A 13,525-nucleotide genomic window follows, 5' to 3' on the forward strand; every position below is an offset into this window, starting at 1 on the left:
AATTTATTATTGTAATTTTGTATTATTGGTTGCCTCTTGCTGTAAATTGGTGATTAAACACAATCCAAACTCAAATGCAACTTTTAAAGGGGAAGTCCATCCTGATGTTGAGTTGGTTTTAATAGAAGCAGAAAAGTGAGAGGAACAGGTCAGTGAAAGATTGGGCAAATTCTGATTAAAAATAAGATAGTTATGATTTGTTGAAGTTTTGATTAATCAAACACAAATTGGCAACTCAGTGACATATCTTGCAAGGTCCCCTCTCATTTGCACTGTACTAAAAAAAATTGATCAGAAATTCTCATTTTCCCTAAAGAAAACTTTCAATCATAAATGCACCCTGAATATAATTATTGAAGTCCACCCTGATATTTCTATACCATCCATGTATGGAAGAAATCTATTCCGTCATCAATAATGAAGAAAATGAAAGTTGATGTAAAGAGCAAATGGGAGGGGAAATTTGCCTGCTGCTACAAAAACCGACTTATTTCCGGGTGGACTTCCCCTTTATTTATGTGAAATTGGTGGAGATTTCAATTTGGGACTGTGTTTCACTAAAACGTATATCCATTAGAGACCAGGACAGCGTCTCATGAAATCATCACAAGTACAATTTTGCAGACAACCCATTGAAACGTTTGGTGGCCCCTTGGTATAAGCCCTGCTTTCTCCGGGGTCACCAAACCATCATTGTGTTCTGCTAAATTTTTGATGTAATTTATTTTGATTGTATATATATTTTGATGGTTTGATAAATAAATGAATTAAATGATTTGAATTGAAACATGTGTATCAAATCTAGCATGCGTTTCAAAAGGACATTGGTGAAATAGTACTTATACAACGGTTTTGTGAAACGATGCCCCATTTGTCAAATGTTTCAAATATCCCCCTTCTTGGTGTCAATAAAAGAATGAATCTATCATATACAAGGAATATACCAGTAAAAAATACAGTCCATTCATATATATACAGGGTATAGATATGACTAAAAGACAAAGAAAATGAATTTCTGTACAAAACAAATGGAGAGCTGCTTACAAGGGAAATCATCAGTATGATAAATCACAACTGAAAAAATTAATAAATTTGCCTTTTGCTGTAGATTGTTCTCTGATTTTCATCGATCTGTTGCTCTTATTTTTTTCTTTTATTAAAACATACATTATGTGAGGGCAGGACTTCATGGCAACTAGTTTATAACACAATAGGCCATTTTCATAATGTAATCAAATTGAATGCACAAATCTTCGTTAAGTGCCCAGTTACAAATCACCTGTTACAAAATTATTGTATTTCAACTGTCGGAATGTGATTTGCACACATGACATCACATGTTGTTAGGTAGGAGAAGCCATAATGTTTGTCCTACCTAGCAACACTTAATGTTTGCAAGTCACATGTTGATATTGAAGTACTATTAATCATAACACGTGAATGAAATATTTGTTTAAAAAACAAAGATTCACGCATTAAATTTGATTACATTACAAAAATGGTCTATTGCCTTCTCTCATATTACCAATCAACATCCATCTCTCACTCATAGTATTCAAAATTACAGATCAGACTGCTGATACTTCAAAACTTACTACATCGCTATCTTTTTATTATTTGAAGTACGAATGAGCCTGGTATATTAAATATTCTTCTCTACATATTACAATTTTTAAATATTAATAGTGAAAACAAAAAGCCCCTGAATAGACAATCAATGCTTACTCTTACAAAAAAAGTACAGATAATAATACTTGTAATATAATTTGTCAGCTCCATCAGATTATACAAGACGGAACAATTCAGTTGCCTGGGAAACTGTGCATCATAGAATGTAACTTTGATGCATATATGAGTAATGATTAAATAACGTTCACAAACATTTATCCAGGATTTTTCTCGATGGGTTTTAAAGTTTTGTAAAAATGACTTTTATCTACCCATGCATAGATTGTATCTCTCAAATGGCTTATAACAAAAGGTTGCCACTTGCTACTGAATTTTTTTTCTTCTTCTGAAACAAGGCCCAGATGTTATTTTAATTTTTATTTCAAAGCAAGTTGCTATTTACATCAAATAAAATGAATCGTGAATTTGGGGGGGGGGGGGGGGGAGATGGGGGATGACTATGAAATTAACAAGTTGGATTCAGATTAAATCTGAGAGAGACAATTCTTGGGAAGGGGGAAAACTCAACATCTAATGTCAATCATCGTTTTTCTTGACATTTTTTAATTATGTATTTCCATTTGTGAAGATGTTGTAATATTTAACCAACTATGGACGAAATATTATTTATAGCAGAACTGTTCAGGTACACTTTGGAGACTTACGGTATTAATTACAAATACAAATTTTAGAATAGCCAAGTTAATAGACCACAAAACACATATGTTTATCATAGAAAAGATGCACCTTACGATAATTAAAAAAGAAAAACAGTGCAAATTAGAAAAAAGGTATCAAATCTACTCATTATAAAACAATCAGAGAAATTCTGATTTAATGATTGATGAAATATGATGGTTAAATTTATACAAGAGATAGATATACATGATATGAAGTATAACTACATCACAGAGAACACAAAGGATAAAATATTTAAAGTGCGGATGGACTCCATTTATAATACATGTATTTATAATACTTTTGTGTATTTTTGGGTGTATTACAGATCTGTCTAGTACATACACTGTACTGTACTTCATGTTTTGGCAAAAGTGAGGCAAAGTGTCATAACAATACTTATCCAGGTGATTGGACCAAGAAAACCACCTGATGGATTGACCCTATGATTATTCAGGTACTCAGGTATTCTGATACAATTTATTGCACTTAAATAAGGAAATTAGTCGCTGCATAACTGAATTTATTTTTGGTACAAATCAAGACATTTTTAGTTTTTGCTTTTTACTTCAAAGATTCTGTTGATAATTCAAGAAATCATATTGTAGGGAATTCAATCTAGGAATTGGCTAGAAGCTATTATCGGGTCTCCCAACTTGTCCACAATTGGTCTCTTTGGCTTTGGGAAAAAGAAAATCAAATATAGGGCATCCTTGCTTAGGAAAATCTACTCTACATGAGGCTGAAACTATATTCAAAATGACAATCTACGACCTATATTTGTAATGCAGGTCTATATTAAAGCAAATGCACTTTAAAATGAGAAAAACTCTCAATGAAAAACCAAATGATGACATGATAAAAGTGATGTGAAAAGCTTAAAGCTAAATATTTTGAAACTTAATGAAGAAAAAAATGATTTTGATAATCAATAGCTGCATGAAAATGTACATCAAAATCGCCTACAGCTGCATTGTTACAGTAAATTCAATATCTTCATTACTCTTAAATAGCACATTACATTACATAAATATTACAAGCTGATAAAAAAAATTAGCAGGAAGACTTGCTAACAGTCTTCATTATGTACTTAGTGTGGTAGACTTTTTCGGGGGAGAAATTAGTGATCTTTAATATCGATGGTGCAACACACTCTGCTTTTAATGATAAATCTTAGGTCAATGCTTAAAATACTACAATAGTTTAGTGTCTATTGCGACAGACATTGTAAGATATTTAATTTATTACAGACTTGATAATTGTGGCCATTAATTAGATATTCTACATAGTAAGACGACGAAAGAAACCCGCTAAGGAGAACTCAAGCCATCTCTTCAATCCTGGAGTCGATATCATCAACCTGGCTGACTAGCTTCCTCCATTGATCCACCGTCAAACTGATTCCTGGAGAAAAACAAACACAAATGAAACAGACATCTGATTAAGAAGAGAAGGCCATTAAAAACAAACCAAAAAAGGACCTCCTGTCAACTACTGCTTTATGACCTGGAAGCATTAATGCAATCTTAACAGAAGCCACCACAACAATAAATATCCATGCTTGAATAAGAAAAATAAATCATATTGTTTAGCAAAAGGTTTGCCTACCCAAAATAATAAATATACAAATCACTAACATTACCTCCAACAATAGGCCATTTTCGTAATGTAACCAAATTTAATACATACGTCTTTGTGAAGTGCCTCGATACAAATTATTTCATTTACCCGTTAGAAAAATAATATAGTCTCAATAGCCAGAATGCGAATCGCATAGGGTATTTGTTGCTAGGTAGGACAAACATTATGGCTTGCCCTACCTAACAACACATAATATATGTCGTTTGCATTCTGACTATTGACATGTAATATTTTTTAAAGGTGAATGATTGTATTGAGGGACTTCACAAAGACGTATGCATTAAGTTTGGTTACTTTATGAAAATGGGCTGTTCTTATAGAATTTTACTACTGAAGGACTTGTAATTACTTTTATTATTGATTTAAAATTTAAAATTATGACAAAATACATCCTATGTTTAATATCTAAAAGCTTGATAAAGCAAATACCACAAAAAGCTGAGCAATAGACATTCCCTTAACTAAAAATATGTTGAAATATTCAAATACGGTTACACATGATTCTTTGCATTCATAATGCACTTGTTGCACAACAAATAATTTGCCCTTTCCACAGAGGCATTTCATCTTCAAAATCATAATAACCTTTCTTTCCGGGGAGAAGATCGCCAACCTCTTTTTCATAGTACTCTCTGATATCAATCAAGACTTTTCCTCGGAACTCTCTCACATTAACAAATCGCTGTCTGGATAGCTGAAAAGACAAAGTTTGTTCATTAATAAATATCAGGGTTTTTTTCTTTAACATAAAGATAATATAATTAAATGTAACTATGGCAAATGGAGCAGAAGAGTGAGTGTAAATAATTGTCATGATTTTTTAGGAACACTTGAACGTCTAGAAGCATTCATTTTTTTTTGGTCATTATCCAAACTCAAGATCTGTATCTGTATGATTTGGTCAGCAAAATGTCCTTTCCAGACACATCCACGCTAACGTATTTGTAGACAGAGCACGCTGTGTGTGGGTTGACTCTAATCAAATTATTGGGTATGTTTAAGTAAATTGTTCTTAAAAGTGGTTAATGATGGGCTGTTTACTATGGAAGTTGGGAGGTTATTCCAGTCCTTGATGGTTGACACAAAAAAGGAGTCCTGGTAGGCTCTAGCTTTGTGGCGAAGTTGTAGGAACTTCTGGTTGTTCCCCCTGGTTTCCCTGGGATTCAGTTGTACATAGTCATACAAAGGAATGTCGACCAGTCCATTCTTCATTTTGTATAACATGCTGAGTCTCTGGTTTCTCCTTCTAGTTTGAAGCGATTCCCATCCTAGGTCTTTTAGCGCCTTGGTGACTGTGCCTTCTTCTCTACTGTAGTTGCTAGTACAGAATCTGGCTGCTTGTCGTTGGACACGTTCTAGGGACTTGATATTCTGCTTGGTAGAGGGATCCCAAGCTGACGATGCATACTCGAGAAGCGGTCTTACTAACGCCAGGTACGCAGTTGATTTCACCTTCTTGTTGCAACTCCACAAGTTCCTGCGGACTACATTCTGTATTCTCTGGGCTTTCTTGGTAGCTGCCTGAGTATGAGTATTCCAGCTCAATGTATTCGATATGTGAACACCCAGGTATGGATGAGAAGACACACTCTCGAGACTATGGTTACAAAAGTTATACTTGTGATGAGGGGGGTTTCTCTTACCAATGGTCATGGTACAGCACTTGGTTGGGTTGAAGTTCATCAGCCATGTGTCTTGCCAGCTTTCCAGTTGTCTAAGATCTTTCTGCAGTACGCTGGTATCTTGATCAGCTGATACGGCTGTATACAGCAAACAGTCGTCTGCGAACAATCTGGTTGTGCAGGCCATGTTGTTTGGTAGATCGTTAATGTACAACAAGAACCATAGTGGGCCGGTCACTGTACCCTGCGGTACGCCAGATGTAACAGATGCAGGTAGAGATGAATGACCATTGATGACAACTCGTTGTGTGCGGCCCATCAGAAAACTTCTCACCCAAGAAGTGATTTCTCCCTCAAGACCATAATATTGTAGTTTAGAGATTAGGCGACGATGAGGGACCTTGTCGAAAGCTTTTGTAAAATCAAGCACTGCCATGTCGACTAACTTATTTCTATCCAGTTCTTGGCTAATATCATTGATTGTGAGAATTAGCTGCGTTTCAGTAGATCTTTTAGCACGAAACCCATGTTGGAAGTCTGATAGGATATGTTGATTTTCTAGGTGTTTCATTACGTGGCTATGTATGATGTGTTCCATGACTTTACTCAGTACTGATGTCAACGAGACAGGTCTGTAGTTTGCAGCACTCTTCCTGCTCCCCTTCTTGAAGATGGCGGCTACGTTGGCGTCTCTCCATTCTTGCGGTACTATTCCAGTGTTGATGGAAGATTGGAACAGGTCTTGCAAAGGTGCAGATAGCTGCTCAGCTCCGATCTTCAGGAACCACGGTGGAATGCCGTCCGGCCCTTGTGCTTTGTTGGTCTTCAGCGTGCTGAGCAGCTTTTCGACCCCTTTCCTAGTAATGTTGAGATGTCCAATCTTCTGGTAAGGGCTGTTGCCAAGGGACTGTGCTAATCCAGGAGGCTCGTTGGTGAAAACGCTCCGGAATTGTTCATTCAAAACGTTTGCCTTGTCTGTGTCGTTGCTTACAGTCTTCTCCCCTTGCTGGAGATCTGCTACTCCCGAGTTTTCTTGTTTCAGTTGCTTAATGTAAGACCAAAACCTTTTTGGCTCTTCTAGAATTGCCGATTCAAGAGTGTCCCTAACATATAAAGAACGGGCTTCTTTAATGAGCTTGTGGGTGCTTTTCCTAAAGGCCTTGAACGATTCCCAGTCATCCGGCTTTCCTGTCCTAACTGCCTTGTTGTATAATCTCTGTTTCTTCTTAATCGTACGACGTAGTGATCTATTGAACCATGGTAAGTTAAATCGGCTAGTGGAAAACTTGTGCGGGACATGTTTTTCCATTGTGTGTAGTATTGCACTTCTAATTTGTTCCCATTTGTCCTCTACACTTTTGTCTTGGTTCGTTTGGAAATAAGTATCTGAAAAGTCTTGAAGTGTCTCCTTGATACCCTGAGTATCTGCTTTACCCCTGAGGTAGATTTTCCTTCTTATCGGACGCTTCCTAGTAGGAGCTACTCTTAAGTCCACTATCACTGAGCTGTGGTCAGCAATGCCATCTGTAACAGATATCTTGTCCACTATTTCAGGGTTATTGGAGAAGATCAAGTCCAAGATGTTTTCTGTGTTTCCCTGAATTCTTGTAGGTTGGGTGACATGCTGATTAAGTCCCAATTCTTCCACTAGAGTGACAAGCTTATCAGCTGCTCTGGTGCTGTATCCACTCCTGCTGGAGACAACATGATCATCCCACGAGATGTTGGGTAGATTAAAATCCCCTGTGAGGATGACATTGTGAGAATTGATCTTATTTCCTAACCTTGTAAAGGATTGCGCCAGGTGGTCGATTGCTTCACCATTGCTGTCATTCGGTGGACGGTAGAAGACTCCCACAAGCAAGGGTCTACACCCCTTTATTTTTGTTTCAGTCCATAATATTTCACAATCAGAGTTAAGTTCACTGCAGTGCGTTGTAATCAAATCCCCCTTCACTGCTTGGAAGACTCCACCTCCAGTCTTTAGCTGTTCACGATCTTTCCTGAAGATAGAGTGGTTGTCTGGGAAGATTTCACTGCTATTAACCTCTGGGTCAAGCCACGATTCTGTTCCACAGATGAAGTCTGGTTTAACGGAGTCGATGAGCACTTCGATATCCCCAGCTTTGGATCTTACACTCTGGCAATTAGTCAATATCAATTTAACTTTGTCTCTCTTCTTGGCATTACACTTTCTATTCTCTTTATTATGTCTCTTATTTCTTTTACTGTTGGGCTTGGGCTGCGATGCACCCACATCCTTCTGGCTTGCCGGCTGGGAGCAGACATTAGATTACCTTGAAATTCTCTGTTCTTTTTCAACAATTAGGCCTCATTCAGATATGATGCAGCAAAACCACAGCGGTTTTTCTATGATGCATTTCTGTGTTTTTTATAAACACAGAGCTCTGTGAATATGGCAAGTCATTTGTTGCGTGCGGTTGCCATTCATAAACACGTAAAACAAACATGGCAGCTTTTTTTCAAAGGCGGTTTACTGCGGAATTTCTGAACAAGCCTTTACAATTAAATTTCAAATGAATTTCAATCAGGTGGATTTCCAATTAGGATCCATCTTTCACAAAGACCTACCATCATATTATTTTTTAAAAGTGTACCATTTTTAGACCATTAAGGAAAGAGGTAACTTACAGAAAACATTTCTGAGGTGTCGTTTTCATCGGATGATTTCTTTACAGGTTTCTTTGCAGCAGGCTTTGCAGCTGGCTTCTTTGATCGCTTTGGAGTAGGCTGTTAATGAGAGAGAGTGGGAAAAGAAAAATACAATAAAAACCTAATTATAATTTACAAAGTAGTCAAGTCTTCATAGTCTAATTCTAGATTGCAATTAAATGTGGAAAATAATACAAGTGCATAACAAATAGTAAAATTCATAAACAAATCTTTTGATGTATTGCATTTGCAATAAGTTCCCCTCAAAACTTTCACAGATTCAAAATTTATTTGTATTTTACATTTTAAGTGTGAACAGATGGTCAATTTTTCATCATCTAAAGAAACCATACATGATAGAGGCATAGATCTAGACCACAGAATCCTGTGAGAAAGTGTAGGCCTATATTATAAGTCTTCGTTTTTTTAAAGGCAAAATGCTCCAAAAAAGATAAGAAAATTGACACGAAACAGGTAAGAAACAACAACTTTTGAATCATGACCATTATTGGAACAATTGATGAAGATTTAGTTGATTTTTGGTATGTTTTTATCAAAAATTAAAGCCAGAGTTATGTGTCAAAGTATGGATACGATTCCGAATTAGTGCCAAGTAATGCGTTAAGGCTCACTTTCTCTCTCACTCTCTCATTCACTCTAAATTTGTAATTCTCCAACAGCCTACTAGTACAGTCAGACCGCAGCGTGCGCGATAATGAGGCTGTGCGGCAATTTTTATTCAGATTCCCGTTCGGTGAAAAGCTCGCTTACAACGCTCTCGTAAAACACGAGAGCAGCCACGGGATTTTGGTAGCATCATTTTCTCGCCCTCGTATGGCTTACAGTGCAATTCATCATGGCGGAATCGTGGGGTAAGTCAATCTCTGAAATTTTCGCCGTTCTTTGACACCAAATTTGCCAAAATTAGTTACATTTTGGGCTTACTTTTATCGCAAACAAAAAGAGCGTTTTTTAGTCCTCGGAAATTAACTACTCATTACATAGTGTCGTATTTTGCTTGTTCCTGACTGGTATTGATAATATTATTTCGAATTTTTGCATCCTACGTCGTCTTTGATAACCAGTCCATCATTTGATGTTGAAAACACGTAGATGCAAGTAATGTTTGAATAAGAAATATGCCCAGATTATTGGACTATATTTTGGAAATCTACCGGAAGTAGACGGAAAATGATTAGAAATCGCGGGGAATTGCTATGGCTACGGCCTTTTAGTCAGGAATGGCGGGGTTGCTTGTGTGTCGCTGCACGCTGTGCCATTGTGTGGCGCATACAGCAGGAATTTATGTAGTCCCATGTGTATATATTTTTGTCAGCTTTTTAGTTTTTGTTGTCGCAAATCGACAGCAATGTAAATAAATCGACTGCTTATTAGTCATTGCTATTCATTGCTATTCATTATAAATCTAGATCAAATGATATGTTTTAAATGTATATTTACAAGGGTTTAAACATGTTTAGACAAGTAATGAAGGGGTTTGATAACTGATCGAATTGTACTGGAATCCTGAGCTGAGCGAGTGAGCTGAGTTGAGCTGAGCTGGATATTAGTTATTAGAATGACAAATTACTTACAGGATAATTAATTATATTAATTTGGAATTCTCAAACTTTGGTTCTGCCTTCTGCTTAACTCAAACCTTACAGCCAGCCACAGAAATGAGCAGCATTTCCTTGTGCGAGTTGTAGACCTATTAATATTATGATTATGAACAGAGCAGAATTAAAACAAAAAGCCAAAGGTAAATACTTACATTTTAGAACTTGTGCACATCTTGAAAAATGAAGGGAAAACTTCATGAATCTGACACCTGTAATTTGTTTTCATTTAAAAAAAAAAATTTGAAAGCAAGCCAGTTTTGTCTACCATAAATGGCTAGCTACTTTGATAAGATCTTTTCAAATCCCCATACATTGAACTAAGACATTTTATTCTTCTTATCATTTGTTGTTGTTTTTCTGACAGACGCACTCAACCATCGAAGCTTGCGGGACATTGACAGACATCACACATCAGTCTCCATTGCATTCCTGGATCAACATTTACTGGACTCCATGCCTTTGTTCGTTTTAATGGTTATTTATTTGAAGACTCAACCGCAGTTTTGCTTCACGTTGGAACAAACAATCTTGAACGGGGAGTTTGGGAGAAGGACGAGAAGGATTTTGTTCACCTTATTCCTTTCAATAAAACAAAAATCTCTGATACTTCCAAAGTTCCAAGGTGGGATTCTGGAGCTTCACACGAACAATGCATTTATTATATTAATAGAAAACTGACTGAACTGTCACCTTTATACAATTTAACAATATTTAACTCTAATAATACTTTTATTCTCAGCGACACATTTTATGCGTGTGATGGTCTCAACATAAATGTCAAAGTCAGTTTATAAATAAAATATAAATATTAGAAAATGCAAATTTTATTCCTAGTCCTATCGCATTTATTATTTGTAGTAGTGTTAAATAATACATTTTTTTGTCCATTTACTAGGCTATTCAGAAGAAACCAGACCTGGTTTTCTCTTGGGTTAGTTGGCATGAATTTTGATTTAGAAATGTGAATTACACAGACCTGTTAAATAATAGCCCCCCCCCCCCCCACAAAAGAAAAACAATCTTTTTAAAAGATATATTTTGCAGATTTGTATTTCATCCCAAAATAGTACCTACACAGGGTAAACATAATATAAATAGTCAAGCATTGACATATTTTGATATGTTGGTGATGATTGTGATGGTGGTGATGGCGACGGTGGAGATGATGGCTATGGTGATGATGATAATGATGACGGTGATTATGATGATGGCAGTGGTGATGATGTCGGTGGTGATGGCGATCATGATGACGGTGATTATGATGGCTATGGTGATGATGATAATGATGACAGTGATCATGATGACGATGATTATCTTGATGGCAATGCTGATGGTGGTGATGATTGATGAGGGTGATTATGATGGCAATGCTGGTCGTTAACGTGATGGTGATGATGGCAATTAATGGCGATGTCGGTGGTGCATGGTGATGATCATGATGACGGTGATTATGATGATGATTGTGATGCAATGCTAATGGTGGTGATGATGATGTAGGTGGTGACGGCGATGATGGCTATGGTGATGATGATAATGATAATGATTGTGATGGCGATGACGATTGTGATTGTGATAATGATGTTGAAGATGAAAATTAGAATTCTACAAGTTTTATTTGAGCCCTTCAGCCCACCGCACACTTATATTTCTATCCAAGGGTCATATTACACACAAACAAACCCCGAAAATAAATTTCCAGATATATATATATTCCGCGGGTCACTTTAAAACAAAATCAAACAGAAAAGAGAATAAGGGAAAGAATTTTGTAATATTTTATTTCCAGGAATACACATGAACTGGAGTAACGCAATTGACAAAAGAATTATGAAATAAAATATTACCATCATCGAATGTCTGGGAATTACCAAAAGAAATTCCTGTTTAAGGCTCTTCTAATTAGGCCATGGTTTACAAATATAAAAACACATTTCAGAACTTTTACAACCATGAAATTAATAGCAGGGATGGGAACAATCATATTTTCAATTTTCAATAACATTGCCCCCCCCCCCCTGAAAGTTTGTATTTACACAAACATACATTTCCTAACGAATAATGTGTCTTCTTTGTTAAAATGATATCAAAGCCTGGCCAAAAATAGCCTTTATAGACACTTAAATCCCCTCTTCTGTCCCTAGAGCTGGAATTCTATATTGTACTTGTGTGCGTATCCGTATCCAACTTTGTACTTTCCGTTCACTTCTATAATTATGTAGCGCATGAGTATCGTACACAATAATAAGTATGTGGGGCAATACAAAAGCCTCTACGACCGGGGGTTACGCACACGAGAGTAATTCATGAATATCCCTAATCTCCGTCTATTTTCTGTGCGTGTTCACGTATAGCGCGCAGACTGGTTGGACCGCGAATAGACGCAGAGCTATATATAACGTGGTATCCCCCGGTTGATCTCGATGCGAAACGCTCGTCGATCGGCCATGTCTTATTTTCCGCCGGAGTCTATTATGCATCAGCTACTACTTTGCTTGTTCCTGACTGGTATTGAGACAGACATTCACAGGAAGTATATTATTATGTTAGGAAAATATCTACATTATGTGGTAAGCCAAAATTCAGCGAGATGCACCCCCGATAAAAATGGTTATTTAACGTGTATATCCGACTCTTCAAATATTTTTTTTTGCAAGTTTTTTTTGGTGTTTTTTTCACATTTTGAAACTTCACTCACTATTTATTGAATAGTACATTATAATGTTTATAGTTCTGGCTCAATATTCATGACGAATTTAATGTCATTAAATGAATCCTGAGCATAGCAGAAAGATGAGAACTGTGCCATGTTTTTGCTTATTACGTATTCATGAGGAGCAAATTCGTGCATACGATATGAATAAATGGAAGCGAATTCGCGCACGCTGCGGTCTGACTGTAGTAGTACTACTACTGGTAGTATTGCTCTCTACCACAAACAGAGTGGGACACATTACATGCATGGCTCGACTCTACGAGTACCGCGTCTCCTTCTCCAACCAATGCACATGATGCAAAAGCAACGTTTGCTTACCTCGTCTTCTGAGCTGCTTGAAGCTTGAAGGGTCTCTTTACTCTTGTGTTTAGGCATGTTGTTAGTGACTATTAGTATATGACCTCTTGAAATTTGAAGATTGGGTGTGAATTTGATGAACGACCTGCAGAGAAATGAGTCTCGATGTTTCAATTATAGGCGCGGGCCACGTGTACTGAACATACATGTAAAATGTAAAGGGTACGCGCACGTCTTGTGAACTTTGTATCGGAGCGTTTATTCTCGCAGCTTCTTTTCAGACCTTCTAAATAATTAAGTTTGATTTAATCTATCAAATCGATCATTAAAAAGTACTTCTGTTTAATTTATATCTACTTCATATATTCAATTGAATAAATTTATTATCTGAAGTATCTTTTGGGCATTGATTTTAACATAATAGGTAAAAACATGCAATATATAAACAAGTATTTGTTTGAGTAAAGAATATGTAGAACGAGGTTACGCTCTTTAGGGGAATCCCCGTGTTCATTGTACTCGCGCTTCACATGACGCCGCTTTTATAGGCCCTGTCATGAACAAAACTGGATTAATTATTAAAAAAATTAGAGAGTAAATTCATATAAATA

At 36.6% G+C, this 13,525-nt stretch overlaps 1 protein-coding gene and 1 long non-coding RNA gene across 2 annotated transcripts; one reads left to right on the forward strand and one right to left on the reverse strand.

Annotated features, from left to right (window-relative positions):
• Positions 1-1,591: 1,591 nt before the first annotated feature.
• LOC753210 (activated RNA polymerase II transcriptional coactivator p15) lies at positions 1,592-13,173 on the reverse strand. Its single transcript, XM_001177085.3, has 4 exons — positions 12,936-13,173; positions 8,262-8,360; positions 4,573-4,681; positions 1,592-3,750 (listed from the first exon to the last, which is right to left on the reverse strand). The coding sequence occupies exons 1-4, from the start codon at positions 12,990-12,992 to the stop codon at positions 3,668-3,670; spliced, it is 348 nt and encodes a 115-aa protein (XP_001177085.1). The 5' UTR covers positions 12,993-13,173; the 3' UTR covers positions 1,592-3,667.
• On the forward strand, positions 8,979-10,726 carry LOC115920610. Its single transcript, XR_004062427.1, has 2 exons — positions 8,979-9,154; positions 10,269-10,726. It is a non-coding gene; the product is annotated as an uncharacterized LOC115920610 (long non-coding RNA).
• Positions 13,174-13,525: the final 352 nt, after the last annotated feature.

The sequence above is a fragment of the Strongylocentrotus purpuratus genome, unplaced genomic scaffold (genome assembly GCF_000002235.5).
Source record: "Strongylocentrotus purpuratus isolate Spur 01 unplaced genomic scaffold, Spur_5.0 spur5_scaffold_9, whole genome shotgun sequence".
Classification (NCBI taxonomy): Eukaryota; Metazoa; Echinodermata; class Echinoidea; order Camarodonta; family Strongylocentrotidae; genus Strongylocentrotus; species Strongylocentrotus purpuratus.

Coding starts and splice junctions, on each gene's coding strand:
- LOC753210 (XM_001177085.3), bottom strand. CDS start 12,992: ATGCCTAAACACAAGAGTAAAGAGACCCTTCAAGCTTCAAGCAGCTCA. Junction 4,682..8,261: donor ACACCTCAGAAATGTTTTCT/GTAAGTTACCTC, acceptor TTGTCTTTTCAG/CTATCCAGACAGCGATTTGT. Junction 3,751..4,572: donor TCTTCTCCCCGGAAAGAAAG/GTTATTATGATT, acceptor GTTTTTCTCCAG/GAATCAGTTTGACGGTGGAT.